General features: G+C 34.6%; 2 protein-coding genes across 5 annotated transcripts; both read left to right on the plus strand.

The window, feature by feature from the left end:
• The first annotated feature begins 1,560 nt into the window (after positions 1-1,560).
• Positions 1,561-2,903, plus strand: LOC121730264 (cartilage-associated protein-like). The gene has a single exon (XM_042119241.1). It carries the CDS (start codon positions 1,772-1,774, stop codon positions 2,858-2,860), a length of 1,089 nt encoding a protein of 362 aa, XP_041975175.1. The 5' UTR covers positions 1,561-1,771; the 3' UTR covers positions 2,861-2,903.
• Positions 2,904-9,059: 6,156 nt separating this feature from the next.
• Positions 9,060-12,813, plus strand: LOC121730644 (zinc finger protein 687a-like). Of its 4 annotated transcripts, XM_042119784.1 has the most exons (4): positions 10,411-10,453; positions 10,876-11,004; positions 11,101-12,378; positions 12,409-12,813. In XM_042119784.1, exons 1-4 carry the CDS (start codon positions 10,434-10,436, stop codon positions 12,794-12,796), a joined length of 1,815 nt encoding a protein of 604 aa, XP_041975718.1. In that variant the 5' UTR covers positions 10,411-10,433; the 3' UTR covers positions 12,797-12,813. The 4 variants fall into 4 exon arrangements, with proteins under 4 accessions (XP_041975719.1, XP_041975718.1, XP_041975717.1 ...); XM_042119785.1 differs by lacking the exon at positions 10,411-10,453 and adding an exon at positions 9,060-9,231 and having other exon boundaries at positions 11,101-12,813; XM_042119783.1 differs by having other exon boundaries at positions 11,101-12,813.
• The last annotated feature ends 3,672 nt before the right edge of the window (positions 12,814-16,485 follow it).

Consider the following 16,485-nt stretch of genomic DNA (forward strand, 5'->3'; position numbering starts at 1 on the left):
TGTTATCATACAAAAACGCCATTTTTGACAGTTCTCCTTTACCAGCAGCGCCCCCTCCCACCTTCATTTCAAGCCTTATCGGACCAGTAGTCATCTGTCTAATTCTGTGGTCAAAGTTAAGGTTAAAGTTAAAGATAGGCTTAACTATAAGTTACAACCATAACTTTGACCATAACTTTAACTTAACCACGCCTCTGGTGCAACCCACCCTTAGTGGTCTGGGCTACAATGGGCTGCAATTGAATTCCCGCACGAGGGGCAGTTGCAGGCAATATCTAGATAATTACACTGAAGAGTGAAGGTACATTACTACCCTGTTACGACAAAACGCTGTAACATGGTAACACCTGTGTCCTGTAAGTTGTAACACGTCAAGTTTCAAAAAATGAGTTTAAATTTCTCTAACTTAAATCCCGTTACCAAATTGTATCCAGTATCAATAGGTACATGGTTTCTTTATGAGCTGATTACTTGTAATATTTCCAAATTTTCATTAGAACATTATTTTATCGTATTTTTTTAATTACTTACTTATCTTAAGATACTATAAAAACATGTGCCAGTATAAAATATTAAGGGGCATACTCAGTTTGCAGCGTTTTGCAAAAATAACAATAAGCTCAAACTTGGGCGATTGTTATTCTACTACGGGTACAAAACGCTGCAATATTTAATATTTTTGCAAAACGTTGTAAGCCGGGTGGCATAAGCGTTTTGCAGAAATATTTCATCCATATTTTGGGTTAGAAAAAAATGATACATGGAATGTTTCGGTTAAAAACTTGTCCTCAATTTTTTGGGTTCAATCAATACAAAGCTTACATTACAACTATCAACTATGTAGAAAGTCGGCGTGGGTCGCTGAAGTCCGGATGAACGCAAGTCACCAAGTGGTCAACACAGTATGTCGCCCATAATATTATTATTTATTACAAAACGATGTAACCTGGGTTGCATCGTTTTGTCGTAACAGTGTAGATTAGTTTTTTATGGCAATCGTCGTAGGCGCAGCTATAAAAAATAGAGTATCTGTCAATCACTCAATAGTCAATAATATTGGCGTTTTGCCGGGAATGTGAAAGAGTGATGTTGTGTACTTGTATTATTTTCCTAAAATTGTGTTGAGTTTTTAATGTGTAACATTGGTAGGATATTAACTATTAGATAGGTATTCGATACGTAGTATCCCTAAGTAGTCTGTGGGTATTCATTTAGGAAAGTGATGCAATAATATCCAGAAACGTGCTATTTTGTCTTCCCTCCAAAACTCTATCGAAAGTTTTAGTAAAGCGTCTACCACTTTAATTTTATTGACTTTTATCTAGACTGTGACTAGACTTTAAGCTTGACAATATAGAAAAACGAAGCTGAAAATATTATTTTCCCGCCTTATTTATAGGTACTCAACACTGGCCATGGTTAAATAGCCGAAGTGCCATTAGCCATATTATGAAAAAAAACACTCAATTGTCAAATGTCAAGCGTCTCTTCTTAGTCTGTGCTTCTTAGTCTGTGGAAGATGACGAAGAAGTGAAGTCATTTTTTTCGGTATTCCCATTTCCCACTTACATGTTTTTAACTTTAAACAAATAACACTACTATTGATAAAGAAACTATATTTTGATAAACAGTTAAATTGGGTCGCAAGTTCAGCACAATCTGATTAAACAGTACGTGAGGTTATTAGTTGTCAACGCTGCTCAGTTTTAGTGTGTTTACAGAGGTTAACAATAGAAATAGAACGTTAAAAATCGTGAATCATTGTTGCACAATGTTACCGGTGTTTTATATTATACTTATTGTTTTTGTTAATACATTAGAATGTGCTAGATATTCCTCGCTAGATAATACATACTTGAAAGGTAAGGAGGCGTATGCAAAAGAACGTTGGTCAGAATGCATAGTGCAATTCGAGGAGGCCCTGCATTTACATAAATTATATCAATCAATAACAAACAATTGTCGCCTACAATGCAAACGAAAAAATCAGAAATCACTGCTTAAAGAAGACATCGAGGACCTAAAAGTATTGGAGTATATACTAAATGCAAAGGACTGCATATCAAAATGTCATAAAAACGAATTTTATAATGTAGGCTTGCTTAGTAATGCATCGGACTCAGTTCTTATATCTATGCAACAAATGAAGCCATATGAATTTTTACATATTTGCTATTTTCAAATGAATGCCCTGCCTAAAGCAGCATCTGCTGCATACACCTTCTGGGTTGCTAATCCAGATGATAATGCCATGAAAAACAATGTTGATTTTTACTTACAGCAACCAGAAGTCGACATAAAGAGTGTAAAGAATCTTCAAAGTCAGGACTATCATTATTACCACAAACTAGGTCTGACCACTTATTCCCAAAACAACTGGGATGATACAGTAATAAACATGGAGAATGCTTTGAGTCACTACCTCTCATGGGAAAATACTTGTCGAGCGGCATGTGAAAGTCAACCAGAACAAGAATGGTCTTCAGAATTTTATGTGTCTGTTTCCTACAATGTGGCATCCCTACTTATATGCAGACAAAGCTGTCAAACACAATTGAAACCTTTTTATGATTCCGGAATCGAGTTTTTGGCAGATACACTTAATTACTTGCAGATTTGCTATTACCATTCTCACAAACTCAGTGATGCCGCAAAAGCTGTTGCGAGCTATTTACTGCTTCTACCTGATGATGAAGATATGTTGGAAAACAAAAATATTTACAAACACCTCATTGATGAAAACAGGTTTGAGGAAAGGTCAGATATTGCATACTACTTGACACGAGACAAATATGAAAAAAGACTACTGGAGTTATTTCATGACGACAACTTTGTTAACCCTGAAGCCAATGGTTTTTAACTATAAATACATATAAGTTAATAATTGAATACAGTACAGAGTACTTATTGAAAAAAAATGTGCAACAATGTAGTCTAAAACCATAGCTGGGCATTAACTCGTTAATCCGTTAATCGTTAATTAACGAAGTTAACATTTTAGTTACCGGATTAACTTTTAAGTTAACTTAACAAAGTTAAAAATATTAATGGACTCGTTACTTCCGTTAATATGCAGAAGTCCGTTAATCGTTAAGCCAATGCCTACTATTTACCAAACGGCACCGCGGCGCGGCGCGAAAACAGGTTCAGCCAGTTAGTATGAAACGACAAGTGCCGGGCGATCACTCTCTCTATAAAGAGAGAGTGATTTGTTTATTGTTATTATAAATCATAATATTTGCATGTTGATAAAGAAGAGTGCAGTATAATTTAGTTAGGTAGAATACAATAATTATAGAAGTAATTTGTTTTGTCCCCAACATTTTAACTTCCAAAACCTTAAACCAACAGGTTTTGTATTTACACTAACGCAATGATATAAGTTACAACAAGGCCACATTACATATTAACGATTAACGTTAACTTGCGTTAATTTGGCCGAGATGTAACGCTTTAACGTTTAACGAAGCTAACATTTTTTTTAACGGATTAACGATTAACGAAGTTAACTATTTGATTAACGGTGCCCAGCTATGTCTAAAACTTAATATAATATAATTTTTGCCAAGAGACATAATATGAGTACATGTTCATAAGTAACCTTACAGTAATTTAAGAAGAGGTTTCTAATATCTTAGTTTATGTAACTTTTAAGAAAAGTCTGTTTTAGTGTGTCTATGCAAAGAGATGCTCCTATGTATACTTTTTAGAGTTTTTAGGATTAAGATGAAAAGTGCCTTATCTTATATATATTACTAGCTGTTGCCCGCGACTTCGTCCGCGTTAGCATAGTAGATCACATCCCAAGTATTATTTATTGTACAAAAATATTCAATACTTATACAGAATTGACTTTCCTACGATTTTATTATATTTAGATGCGCGGAACGCGCGGCTTCGCTTGCGTAATTTAGGAATTTCACGCAACCGTACATTTTACGGCAAAAAATAGCCTATGTCCCTTAACGTGGTCTATTCTTCGTGTTTGCAAATAACATAAAAATTGCTCCAGTAGTTCATAAGATAATAAGCAATTCCATATTATTTCCCCCGTTTTTTCCACATTTTCATCTATTCATTCGCTCTTATTAGCCTTAACGTGATAAAGTCTTAGCGTGATAAAATATAGCTTATAACCTTCCTCGATCAATGGGCTATCTAACACTGAAAGAATTTTTCAAATCGGACCAGTAGTTCCTGAGATAGCGCGTTCAAATAAGCCCTTTCAAATAATTTCCCCCGTTTTTTCCACATTTTCCTCTATTTCTTCGCTCCTATTATACTTACCGTAATAAAATATAGCCTTCCTCGATAAATGGGCTATCCAACAGTAAAATAATTTTTCAAATCGCATCAGTAGTTCCTGAGATTAGCGCGTTCAAACAAACAAACAAACAAACTCTTCCCAATTATAATATTAGTATAGATAGATGTTCTTCGCGGCTTCGTTTGCGTAATTTAGGAATTTCACGCAACCGTACATATTGCAGCAAAAAATAGCCTATGTCCCTTCACGTGGTCTATTCTTCATGTTTGCCAAATAACATAAAAATTGCTCCAGTAGTTTATAAGATAATAAGCAATTTCATATAATTTCCCCCGTTTCATCTATTTCTTCGCTCTTATTAGTCTTAGCGTGATAAAATATAGCCTATAGCCTTTCTCGACAAATGGACTATCTAACACTGAAAGAGTTTTTTAAATCAGACCAGTAGTTCCGGAGATTAGCGCGTTCAAATAAGCCCTTTCATATAATTTCCCACGTTTTTTCCATATTTTCCGCTATTTCTTAGTTCTTATTAGTCTTAGCGTGATAAAATATAGCCTATAGCCTACCTCGATAAATGGGTTATCTAACATTGAAAGAATTTTTCAAATCGGATAAGTAGTTCCTGAGATTAGCGCGTTCAAATAAGCCCTTTCATATAATTTCCCCCGTTTTTTCCACATTTTCCTCTATTTCTTCGCTCCTATTAGTCCTGGCGTGATAAAATATAGCCTATAGCCTACCTCGATGAATGGGCTATCTAATATTGACAGAATTTTTCAAATCGCATAAGTAGTTCCTGAAATTAGCGCGTTCAAATAAGCCCTTTTAAATAATTTCTCCCCCTTTTTTCCACATTTTCCTCTATTTCTTTGCTCCTATTATACTTGGCGTGATAAAATATAGCCTATAGCCTTCCTCGATAAATAGGCTATCCAACAGTAAAATAATTTTTCAAATCGGACCAGTAGTTCCTGAGATTAGCGCGTTCAAACAAACAAACAAACTCTTTCCAATTATAATATTAGTATAGATTACAAAAGAAAAATAATTATGAAAAGTGCCATATCTGATATCTTTATATATATATATATATATATATATATATATATATATAATAGATAGTTGTCTACCCATACGCCATCTAGTTACTAAAATGGAAACTGTTTGACAATTAAATTAAAAATATAGGAATATCCCTCATTAATATGCAATTTTTTTGATTGTATTCAAAGCGCCTTTCAATCTTATTGTACAATAAAATTAATTGTGTTGTTGTTGGTTTAGGGACCGCCTTTACCTAGACTTAAGAATAATAATGATTAAGTGTCAAATATTTTATAATTTTGTAATAAAATACCATAATCCCAGAAGATCTTTTATTTTGGATCCTAAGTTCAAATTATCATGCTTGTTAAAATATGTTAACTACATTTTGGCATTGGCAACATTAATAAAAAAAAAGTGAAAATGTTGGTAACTTTATATATATTGTTACGGTACATGGTATACGGACACGTGGTGCCATCTAGTGACAAACCAGCGAAACTTACCGAGGGAGCACAGGCAACATAAATCCCCTACTCAATACTTTATTTGAACGTGGGGAGAAAAGGAACAGAAACGCTTATCATAGAAAAACGTCGAACCTTGTCGTTGTCGAACTGTACAGTTCGACAAGGCTTTATTTGAACGTGGGTGACATTGACGGAACCGCTGCTGGTAAATGGGAACTGTCAAAATGACGTTTTTCTATGTGCGGCCGGGCTCAACGTTAAGCCCGGCCGCACATTGTCCGAAATTTCTGATCAGAAACAGTTGAACGTCCGCGCTGTCTCTTACATTTTGTACTGAGCCGAGTGAGCTCGAACTCGCCGGAAGGATATTTCGGATAGTGTGCGGGGTGGCGGTCCGGCAAAATTCAACTGTTTCTGCTGGCCGATTCTGTATCGTACATTTGTGAGTTAATCACTGAGTTAGTAACGAAACGGAGGAGTGAGTAACGGAAAGTGCCACTTTTTGTATTCACTTGCATACAAAAGTGAGACTTTCCGTTGCTCACTCCTCCGTTTCGTTACTAACTCAGTGATTAACTCACAAATGTACGATACAGAATCGGCCAGCCGATCAGAATTCGAACAATGTGCGGCCGGGCTAAAAACGATCAAAACGCTCAAAATGGCCAGGCATTTTGATCGTTTTTAACGCTAAATGGAACGCGGGGATGGCATTTGTGGCGTCACTGAACGCTGATTGGTGTTTTGAAGTCCGTTCCATTTCAAGTTACTTTTAATTCATAATTTTTGTAAAAAAAAAACAATATTTTATAAAATAATTAAAATATTAACCTTGTAGTGATTCTCTTTTATATTTTTTAACGTTTTAATAGCAAAATTTTCATAAATATTATATTGAATATTTATGAAAATTTTGCTATTACCATTTACTGTACTGCATTATAACAATGAAGTTCATGTTCTTCAAAGTTATCTAATTAATATAGGGGCAACCGGCAGTCATAATATTCATTTGGGTTGAGGAGTTGGCGATACCGTGCCGCGGTGCCGCTGCCGCTGCGACGCCGTGTGTAAACACCCTAACAGTATGTGGCGGTACCCACAATTCACCTAACATTCCTTCATCGCGCTATCGAAGTTTTTCAAGCGCGTCGGTTATATAGGAAAGCTGAAATGTATCACGTGGGCTTCGGTCTGACCCATAAAGTTAATATACCTAGCGGAATAGAGAAACAAAGGCCTAAGCAAGAGAGATGTCACTATCAGTAACACTGCATGGTAAAAAGAGACGTGTGATACGTGACAACAGCACTCTTTTTTTGACGTTAATTCGGCACGTGCCGCACGTTGACAATTTAATCTCATAGAATTCATGTTCAATCATGCTTGTGTAAGTGTATACGTAGACATATTTTTCACACAGATGAAAACCAATTTCGGTTTCGTTTGACAGCTCGAGATTGTTGCTCTATTCCGCTAGGTATATTAACTTTATGGTCTGACCGGTCTACAATTTATTATACTTACTATATAGTAATCTGTGCTGAGTGCTGACCGGTCACCGGGCATACCATCTCGCTCGGTTTTGCGGCCTCCACGCTTATTCTCACAAGTATAAAGGTCCACAGCACACATAATATCAACTCGAAAAGAGATCGGCACCGTATCGCCGTCGAGCCGTTCAATATTGTTTGTATGAAACTCCCTACTGCAACGCACACTAAAGCGGAACCGTAACTTAATCGCCTCGCTTTGGAAGGAGACAGCGGTCAGCGAGCCGTAAGCGAGGCGCCGCCTAGCCTTAGCCGAGTTGACGTACAGGCTAGGCGCTATAACTGATACGCTTTTAGGTTGACGCCTGGTTGACGGCGAGGTGAAAGGCGATACGGTAACGATGCCTTTCCCAGTCGATATGTGTGCTGTAGCCTGTGACCTTAAGTAAACTCCGAGGTAATAAAAGACCTATGATTTTTAAATAACTCTTTTACCGACAAACATAGTTGACGTCGAAGAGAAATTTTTATAATAATCTAAACGCGAAAAAAAAGCCAAAAATCAAGTCACAAGTTCACAACTAACAACTCCCGTCCTTGCTTTTTATAGTGTTGACAGCTGTCGCAGGCGGATTGTATAATCCACCGTTTTACATTAATTACGGCTACCTGTTTTAAAAAACAGGGCCGTATTGTAATGCAGTGGTTTAACGATTTGCCGGATTGTCATTGCGATACGTTCTTCAATAGGCCGGCCCACGTTTAGCCGCATCGTACATGCATTCTTCGTACCGGTACTTTCTTTTCTTGGGTTTTATATCGAGTATTAAATATATAAATTGTTCTGATATTGACTGTTTTCTTTGTTTAATTCACTCAAAACTTTGCAATTCGGCAACACACTTTCGTAATCCAACGCCATTGTTATTCTTATGTCACAGGCAGTGCCAAGAGTATTAAGATTCGGAACTAAAAACTGTCAAAGAGGTGACTTATCTTTCGCTTTATTACAATTATTTGTTATTTGGCTAGCCGTTTTGAATAACATAATTATGGCGCCGAATACATTCCGGCGATTTCTCATTCAACCGCATTTAATCCGGTTTAAACCGCATTTAATTTTTTTATACGTGGGAGAGCCATGCTTCGGCACGAATGGGCCGGCTCGACCGGATAAATACCACGTTCTCACAGAAAACCGGCGTGAAACAGCGCTTGCGCTGTGTTTCGCCGAATGAGTGAGTTTACCGGAGGCCCAATCCCCTAACCCCTACTCTATTCCCTTCCCTACCCTCAACTATTCCCTTCCCTTCCGAACCCTCTCCTATTACCCTATTCCCTCTTTAAAGGCCGGCAACGCACTTGCAGCTCTTCTGATGCTGCGAGTGTCCATGGGCGACGGAAGTTGCTTTCCATCAGGTGACCCGTTTGCTCGTTTGCCCCCTTATTTCATTAAAAAAAAAACGATAAATCGCCGCATTACAAAATGGCCCTGTTTTTTAAAACAGCTAGTCATAATGTAAAACGGCGGATTGTAGAATCCGCCCGCGACATTCTGCAATAAAAAGATAACGCGCGCCAATGCACACATTTTATTTTCTTAATTTGGCAGCACTCATTTAAATATTTTTAAATTTACACGCGTATATGTTTTAAATATTCCAAACTACAATAATTTAAATTGTTTTCAAAGAATTTCATGAAACTCACATGAAATTGGCAACATCATGATCTTTTTTTACTCTGGTGACACTTGAAAATGTCATCGGACATTTTAGAGCTTCGATTGTTCCGTGGAAGCAAAATCGTATAAATAGTGAACTAACTTAATTCTATCTAAACAGAAAACAGTTTTATAAAGTTAATATTATTCGGTATCGATTACAAATTATGAACAAAATATAAGTTATTGCGTGCCATAGCTGCTGCGACTATTAATTTCAAGCACTGTAAGGTAAGGATACACGAGTCACGACTCACGACTCACGAACGTAGTTAAAAGTATGATTTCTAACCTATTTTCTATTCTTCATTTTGTAACAATCTATTCAGAATATTATTATTATAAAATTAAAGTGATTTTCACAAACAAGACAATACAAAAAATATTGTATCGGGTTTGACTTAAGGTGTGTTCTCTTACTCCAACTTGTACTTATTTTGTGTATGTACTTATTTTATTTGTTTGTGCCCAGCACAAACAAATAAAATAAGTACATACGAAAATTAAATTATGTTGAGTCGCTGTTTAATAAACTATAGAATTTAAATTTAATACTTTTAAATGAGAAATTCTCGTATATTTATTTATATCAACAATCTCGGAATAAAATTTTCTCTTGTAAGTAATCCAAGAACTTTAATGAGTCATTATGTATAGTCTGTCAAAAAAGTGAAGAAATTAAAAAGTGGCAATATAGTAGTGTCATCCCTTTCAAAACAATCTAAGTAAAAAGGGTTACACTACAATGTTGCCACTTTTTAATTTCTTCACTTTTTTTGTCTTTATTTTATTTTTGTTACAAAATTATAATTTTAAGTAAATGTTTACGGTTAATAGTTTTTTTTTGTCTAAGATTTTATTTTAATTTTATTATGTTTAAATTTAAATGTTTCATATTTTCTTACTAATATGTGTCCCATAATAGGTAAGTACAAAAATGCTGTTTTACATCTGTTATTAGCAAATAGGATAGAATCAAATAGTTTTTGTTAATTATTTTTAAGAGTAAATGTAAATTCCTACAAGCTGTTGATGTGCCAAAATAAATAAATAAAATAATATTAAAAGATGTATAATATTATGTTATGCTACAAAAAAAAAACTAAAATCGCTCTTACATCTTTAGGATAAGTTGGGTTTTCCAATAACCACACTATGGCATGACAGCCATTGCTTACAATCAGCTGTAAAAGCTTCATTTTACTGACGGATAGGGTTAGTTATTGTATTTTTAGGTCAGCAATAAATTATTTTTTATATAAAAAATATTATGAGAGCTAGTGACTAGTGTACGCTCCGGCACAGTAACGACAAGTCGACATAAAATTGCGACGTGCACTATAGGAGTAAGAGAACACGCCCTTATTAAACAATGCATACGGTACTTTTTATTTAAGTGGAGAGATGGGGGAAAAATATAAGAATTTTATCTCATGTATGATGTACAGATCATGTAAGTACATAATGTAAATTGTAATCTCTATTATCTTGTCTGATGTTGATTACAAAATTAATGATGAATAATTATAAAAAATTAAAAAAGTTATTTAAGTGCATCTTTTTACCTACGCATAATATTATTATCGTCATAAAAATATATACTTAGGTATGTTTTATTTTCTTCATGTATTTTTTTTTGTATCAAAGTGTGAAATTATCTATGTAGGTATGGCTAATAATTATGTTTCCCTGGCTTCTTAATTCTTATGTTCTCATAGTCTAGTCAACCTGGGCCCCAGACAGCAGACTAGAACAAAGTTGTAAACCTCTTTCCATCCTCCTCTTTCCTAAGCATTGATGAATTGAAATGATTAAAAATTAAAATGAAAAATGGTACACTACTGTGCTACTATTGAAATGCATTTTATATTTCAGGTGCACCATAGTCGTCATGGCGAATGACAAGCTGAGCATAAAACACCTTCTATTTACTAAGGCTTTACCAAATTATATACCAAATGTTACTGGACATAAGACATATTTATGTACAGATTGTGGGGATAAGTAAGTTTTATTTTGCATAAGTCATTTAATTAAAATATTTTGTAAATTGTAATCATGCACAAAAATGTAGTAGAATTTATTTTTCTTATTTTCCAGATTTATATTCGAATCAAGCCTCAACACGCATGTTAATCGAAAGTCAATGAAAATAACATATATGTGCAGACATTGTAGCCAGTTAAAAATTTTTTTCAATAGATGCAAGCTACTATCTCACATAAGATCACATTCTTTTAAGACTGCAACTATCAATGTCAGTGATCTCAATGTGGAGCCTTTGCCGTTGGAGCATTACACTATACCCCCAGCAATCACTGGGCAAGAAAATGAAAAAAGTAAAGTTCCTGAGAATACGTCTACTACTTCAACAAATTTCTGCCCAGATTGTAAGAAACAAATAAACGTAACCGGTATATTTTATCAAGACAGAGCAAATCATTACATGAAACTATCAGATGATATGACATGTTACTCTTGTCCTGTGTGTCTTTATTCCCTACCGACTACATGTGCCCTTCAAGCTCATTTGCGTATTCATTTGGGCAAACCACCATATATTTGCCCAGAATGTGGGGTGACCTTACCACAAAAAGGTACTATATATCCATTCAATCATGACTGTGAGGGATTTAAGACAATGAGAGTAACTACTCGACTGAAATGTTTGAAAAAGAATTGTAAAATTTTTCACCCTAATGAATATAGAGATCATATGAAGAAACATATTAAAAAGATGTTTAGATGTAAATCATGTCCCAGCATCTGGTGCAATGAACAAGAAAAAGAAAAACATTTGAATTGCAAAGGCCAAGAATATATTGAATGTTACAAGTGTCCCATCTGCCCTAATAAATTTGTATCTGGAGCAAAATTAGACAGACATTTATCTGGTCATTTCAACAGTAATATGAATATTATACTAGAATCTCAAGTTTATCCCTGCAGGCTGTGCTCCAACGTCTTTGATCAAGTTAAAGGTTTGTTAACACATCATATAAACGAACATGGGGCATCAAAAACCTTAATTGGAAACTTGCTATTAACAAGCACAATACAAAACAAAGAAATGTGTGTTGTTGTTAAAAGATGCGAAAAATGTCATAGAAACTTTAAATATAGATGCCCATTTGACCAAATCAAAACACTTCCAAATGAATGCCCATTTAGATGTTCTTCGGTTAAAGTAAAATGCTTTGTATGTAAAATTGCCATCAATGAGCAGTGGGAAAATATAAAAAGACACGTCAAAGCTCTTCATAAAGAACACAAGTGTGTAGATGTTACAGTAAATTTAAAACGGCTAAAACCCGATACAATCAAGCGATACAGAAATCCAGCAAAGAAGTTTAAAAGTGCTTTTTTAAATAATTCAGCGCCGAAAGTAGTTGACAACCCTACTGAAGAGATTTTCAAATGTAACATGTGTGAACAGAATTTTGTAAGCAAAAATGAATTGGAATTGCATATAGTGAGTCACAGGGACCTTGGTATGGCTTACCAGTGCCTGGAATGTGGACAGAGCTTTGCAGTTAAGCCATCTTTTTCTACACATTTGAAGATGATACACAAAATTTCTGATGTCGATATTTATATTTCTAAAAAACAATGCTTTAATGAAATGGCTTTCAGCAAAAGTCAAAAGAATGATAACCCTGTAAACAATGAACCAGTACAAGAAAATCAATGTAAAATATGTCGGGAACAATTTGGTGATAATATTGCATTAGAAAAACATTTTAGAGTTCATGGGATGGCTTTCTTAAAAGAAAATATTAATAAAAGCCCAAATTAACTCACACTGGAACTGAACTGAAAGAATTTACTTAAAGGTTTTTTTGTAATAGTAATTTATAAGGAAGCCGGCTTGTACGCAGCAAGGCCTTGGGCCTTAAATGCACATGGTGACTTTTCGTAGCGATGCAGTAACGATACTATCGCGCGTTTGCATTGATATAATCGTGAAGCGGTATCAAGCTGTGTGCACTTGCAAACGGGGCGTTCATTCAGTTGTGATGCAAACGCGATTCAGTAACGGCTAACAGAGATGAAAACACATGAGAACCCCCCCTCCTACTATCGCTACTACATCTACAAAAATTCTGGGCTAGGTTCCTATTAGCTTACAATAATTAAGTAAGTACTCAATTTTATGTTATTAGTAGTATAGTCAAGAATAACAATATTATTGGAAGTTGAGTATACGGGAATCCTTTTTTTTCTTATCGCGACTGATTATGTGTGTGAAACATGCAAATATAAATGATCCAATGATCACAGTGGCGGATTTACCAATAGGCTAAGTAGGCTGGAGCCTAGGGCGGCAGATTTAGAGGGGCGGCGAATTTAGCCCCATTTTTTTATATCTTACAAAAATAAAAAAATCCCACCAAAAACATTTCTTGTAAAATATTGCCGAGACGACCACATAAGGTTTACCCTGTGAAAAAGATATGAGATTTCATGTAGAGCCAATTAGCTTCTGAATCTACACGGCCTAACTCTACTGACCCTAACTTAAATTCTATATACCAGTAAATATGTAAGGTTTTGCCGTTTCGCTACCGCACAGGGTGAAAGCTTGTGTGGTCGTATCAGCAAAAATTTTCAAAAAATGTTTTTGATGGGATATGATTGTGAACTAAACTAACGTATTGAATTTCAAAGGTCAGTTATAGGGGCGGCAAAAATTCAATAGCCTGCAGGCGGCAAATTTGTAAATCCGCCACTGAATGATCAACTATATTTTTTGAAAATCTGCCATCCGCCATCAGGTACTGGTTGACCATGGGTTGACCTATAGTTACATTTGATAAACAATTAAAAATTTGTTCAAGACCAACACTAGAAATCTCTATGAAAGAATTATGTTAGAAGCAACGGTGATCGCGACAACAATAGAATACAATAGCATTTCCAAGAATCCGTGATCGATGGATTAATATTACGTAACCTCAAAAATATTTACATAGCACTAGTAACTATTCAAGGTGTGTTGATTTTATATGTCATATAACATTTCTAATAATAGAAAATAATACCTTGTAAGTATATTAATTGTTCACTGTAAATATTTTACTAGCTCGGGTAAGTCTTGTAAAACTTATGCGCGAAATGTCTTCAAAAATGAATGTTTTCCATCAAAACCCATAATTATTACACATAGTAGCCAGAAGGTCTAGGCCAGGCCACAACACTGCGTTGCAGCGTCGCATCGCAAAAAACTACATTGCTTTTCGAAGGTTGTTTTTGCGATGCGACGCCGCAACGCAGTGTTGTGGCCTGGCCCTTAATTATGGAAATAAAATATCAAATTAGTATGTAGGTAAAATGTTTTACAGATACTAATAAAAAATGTTTAATATAAAACTTTTTTATTAAAAAACTAAACATCAAACATTAATATATTAAGACTGATGGTGCTCCCACTCCCACATGTTTACAAACATTTTCTAACAGCAGTCCGTTAGAAAATGTTTGTAAACATTTTGTAACATAAAAACATTTACTAACAAATTTTTAACATTTGTGATTAAATGAAAGTGAAAAAAAATATGTTTAAACATTTTCTAATAATTCTAAAGGCAGTGTGGGGAGCACCATGACGCATGGAACTACTAACATAATGATAGCAACCAATGTATACTATTTTGCAGTTATTCACATCAGAGGATCTATAAATAAGTTACTTACAAACACTTTTATCACAATTAATATATTGTCATAAAAACAAAATTATCAATATCATTTTTTTACAGAAGTTTATCGATTATAGAGTTGATTGTTTAGGACCCTTATCCTGTTACCTGCATGCAGACCAGATCTGTGTGCAGCCTGCGAGTGATCAATCCACATGACAAATATGATAAAAATAATGTAATGACTGGCCAAAAAAAAAATACTGGCAAATAGATAAACTCCTGTTAAACAAACTCATCCAATTTTCCATAGTAAGCCTCTTAAAATAAATAGCCTTCATGGCCTGTGACAAAAAGAGAAATTTGATAATTGCCTTCATTAAATAAATTTGTTTGTGTTGGCAAAATAAATGGTGCTAATATCCTACTTCAAATTAAAGCTAAGTTATCATAAAATTTCTCTCAGTGTCGCTGTTAGTGTCAACTATAATAAACTTCTTAATCTTTATGGTATAGCTTGTACAAGCTTAGTCAAAATATGGAGGTTTTCTTTACACCTTTTTACAATTGCAGACTATAATATGATTTTTATCACTAAAATAAATTATATTGTATATTATTTAAAGTAGTTGGTAATTTACGTCAAAATGTCTAATAAGTATGCTTCAATGCACTAAGTGTTTTTCACAATAGCTCTTAGTCTTGTAAGGTCAATGACCCGGCTTAGCACAACAACAGAAGCAACAGGAAAGTATGGACATACTGTGACAAAATAGAGCATTTCCTTTGTCTAGCTGTCACTTTGTCTATTCTTCCATAGAAAGAAACCGATTCTATGGTGACCATGCTAAGCCGGCTGCTGGTGCCAACTTAATCCATTTAGAATTCAGTTTATTGTAAATTGTTACATTATATTTTTAGGAAATTGAGTTGAGATTTGAGAGATCCTAATACTAGTATACAGTAACAATTTCTATTTTCCCAAATAAATAGGATGATATGCATATTTACCCTTTAAACCAGTTCTGCAAATTGGACACCTTTTTTCAATACTCAAAGAATTTTTTAGGCAGATAGTACAAAAAACGTGTCCACACATAGTAGAAGATAAAGGTTTTTTACCTAATTTATCCCAACAAATTGGGCACTCTCCTAAATAATTTTCTTTTTCATTTGACCCCTTGTCTACTGGTGACCCACAAGTTGCTTTCTGAAATAGGGAAAATAATTATTATAACACACTTACCACTTAAATGAATTTTAAGGAACATAAATCACAAGAAATATATTCAGGTAAGTAGGTAAGTACAGTATTTAATAATTATTTTTTAAGTGTTATTGACTTACCATTCAGGCTCGTTTCTCAAACTAGCATGTGTTTGAAATATTTTGACTCCATAAGGCTAAACACTAAATAAATAAGTAGGTAGGTGAGTAATTATAAGTATTACAAACCTGTATATTGTGATGAGATGAAACAAGTGAAACAACTCTCTGACATGGTGGTGGTGAGAAACAAAAGGAATCGTCGGAATCTATACAAATAATAGAGTTTGATAGCAGACTAGTTCTTGAGTAACTTGTTACGCCAGTTAAATCGATAACATCCTCAGATTGCAAATGTTGGGAGCTCATAGCGATTGTTTTTTATACTTCCTCTTAATCGTTAATTTTTTGTAAGATGAGGATCGTGTGCCAGTGCAAAGTGCCAGAACAAGTGTAAAGTGCAAACTAATTTCTTGAAAACAATTTACGAGTTAATATCATAAAATATCGCACTTTATTTTTTAAAACACATTTCAAATTTGACAACAGTTCGTCGTCCGTTAATTTTTTTTTTCTTATG

Source organism: Aricia agestis, chromosome 9, assembly GCF_905147365.1.
Source record: "Aricia agestis chromosome 9, ilAriAges1.1, whole genome shotgun sequence".
NCBI classification, from domain to species: Eukaryota; Metazoa; Arthropoda; class Insecta; order Lepidoptera; family Lycaenidae; genus Aricia; species Aricia agestis.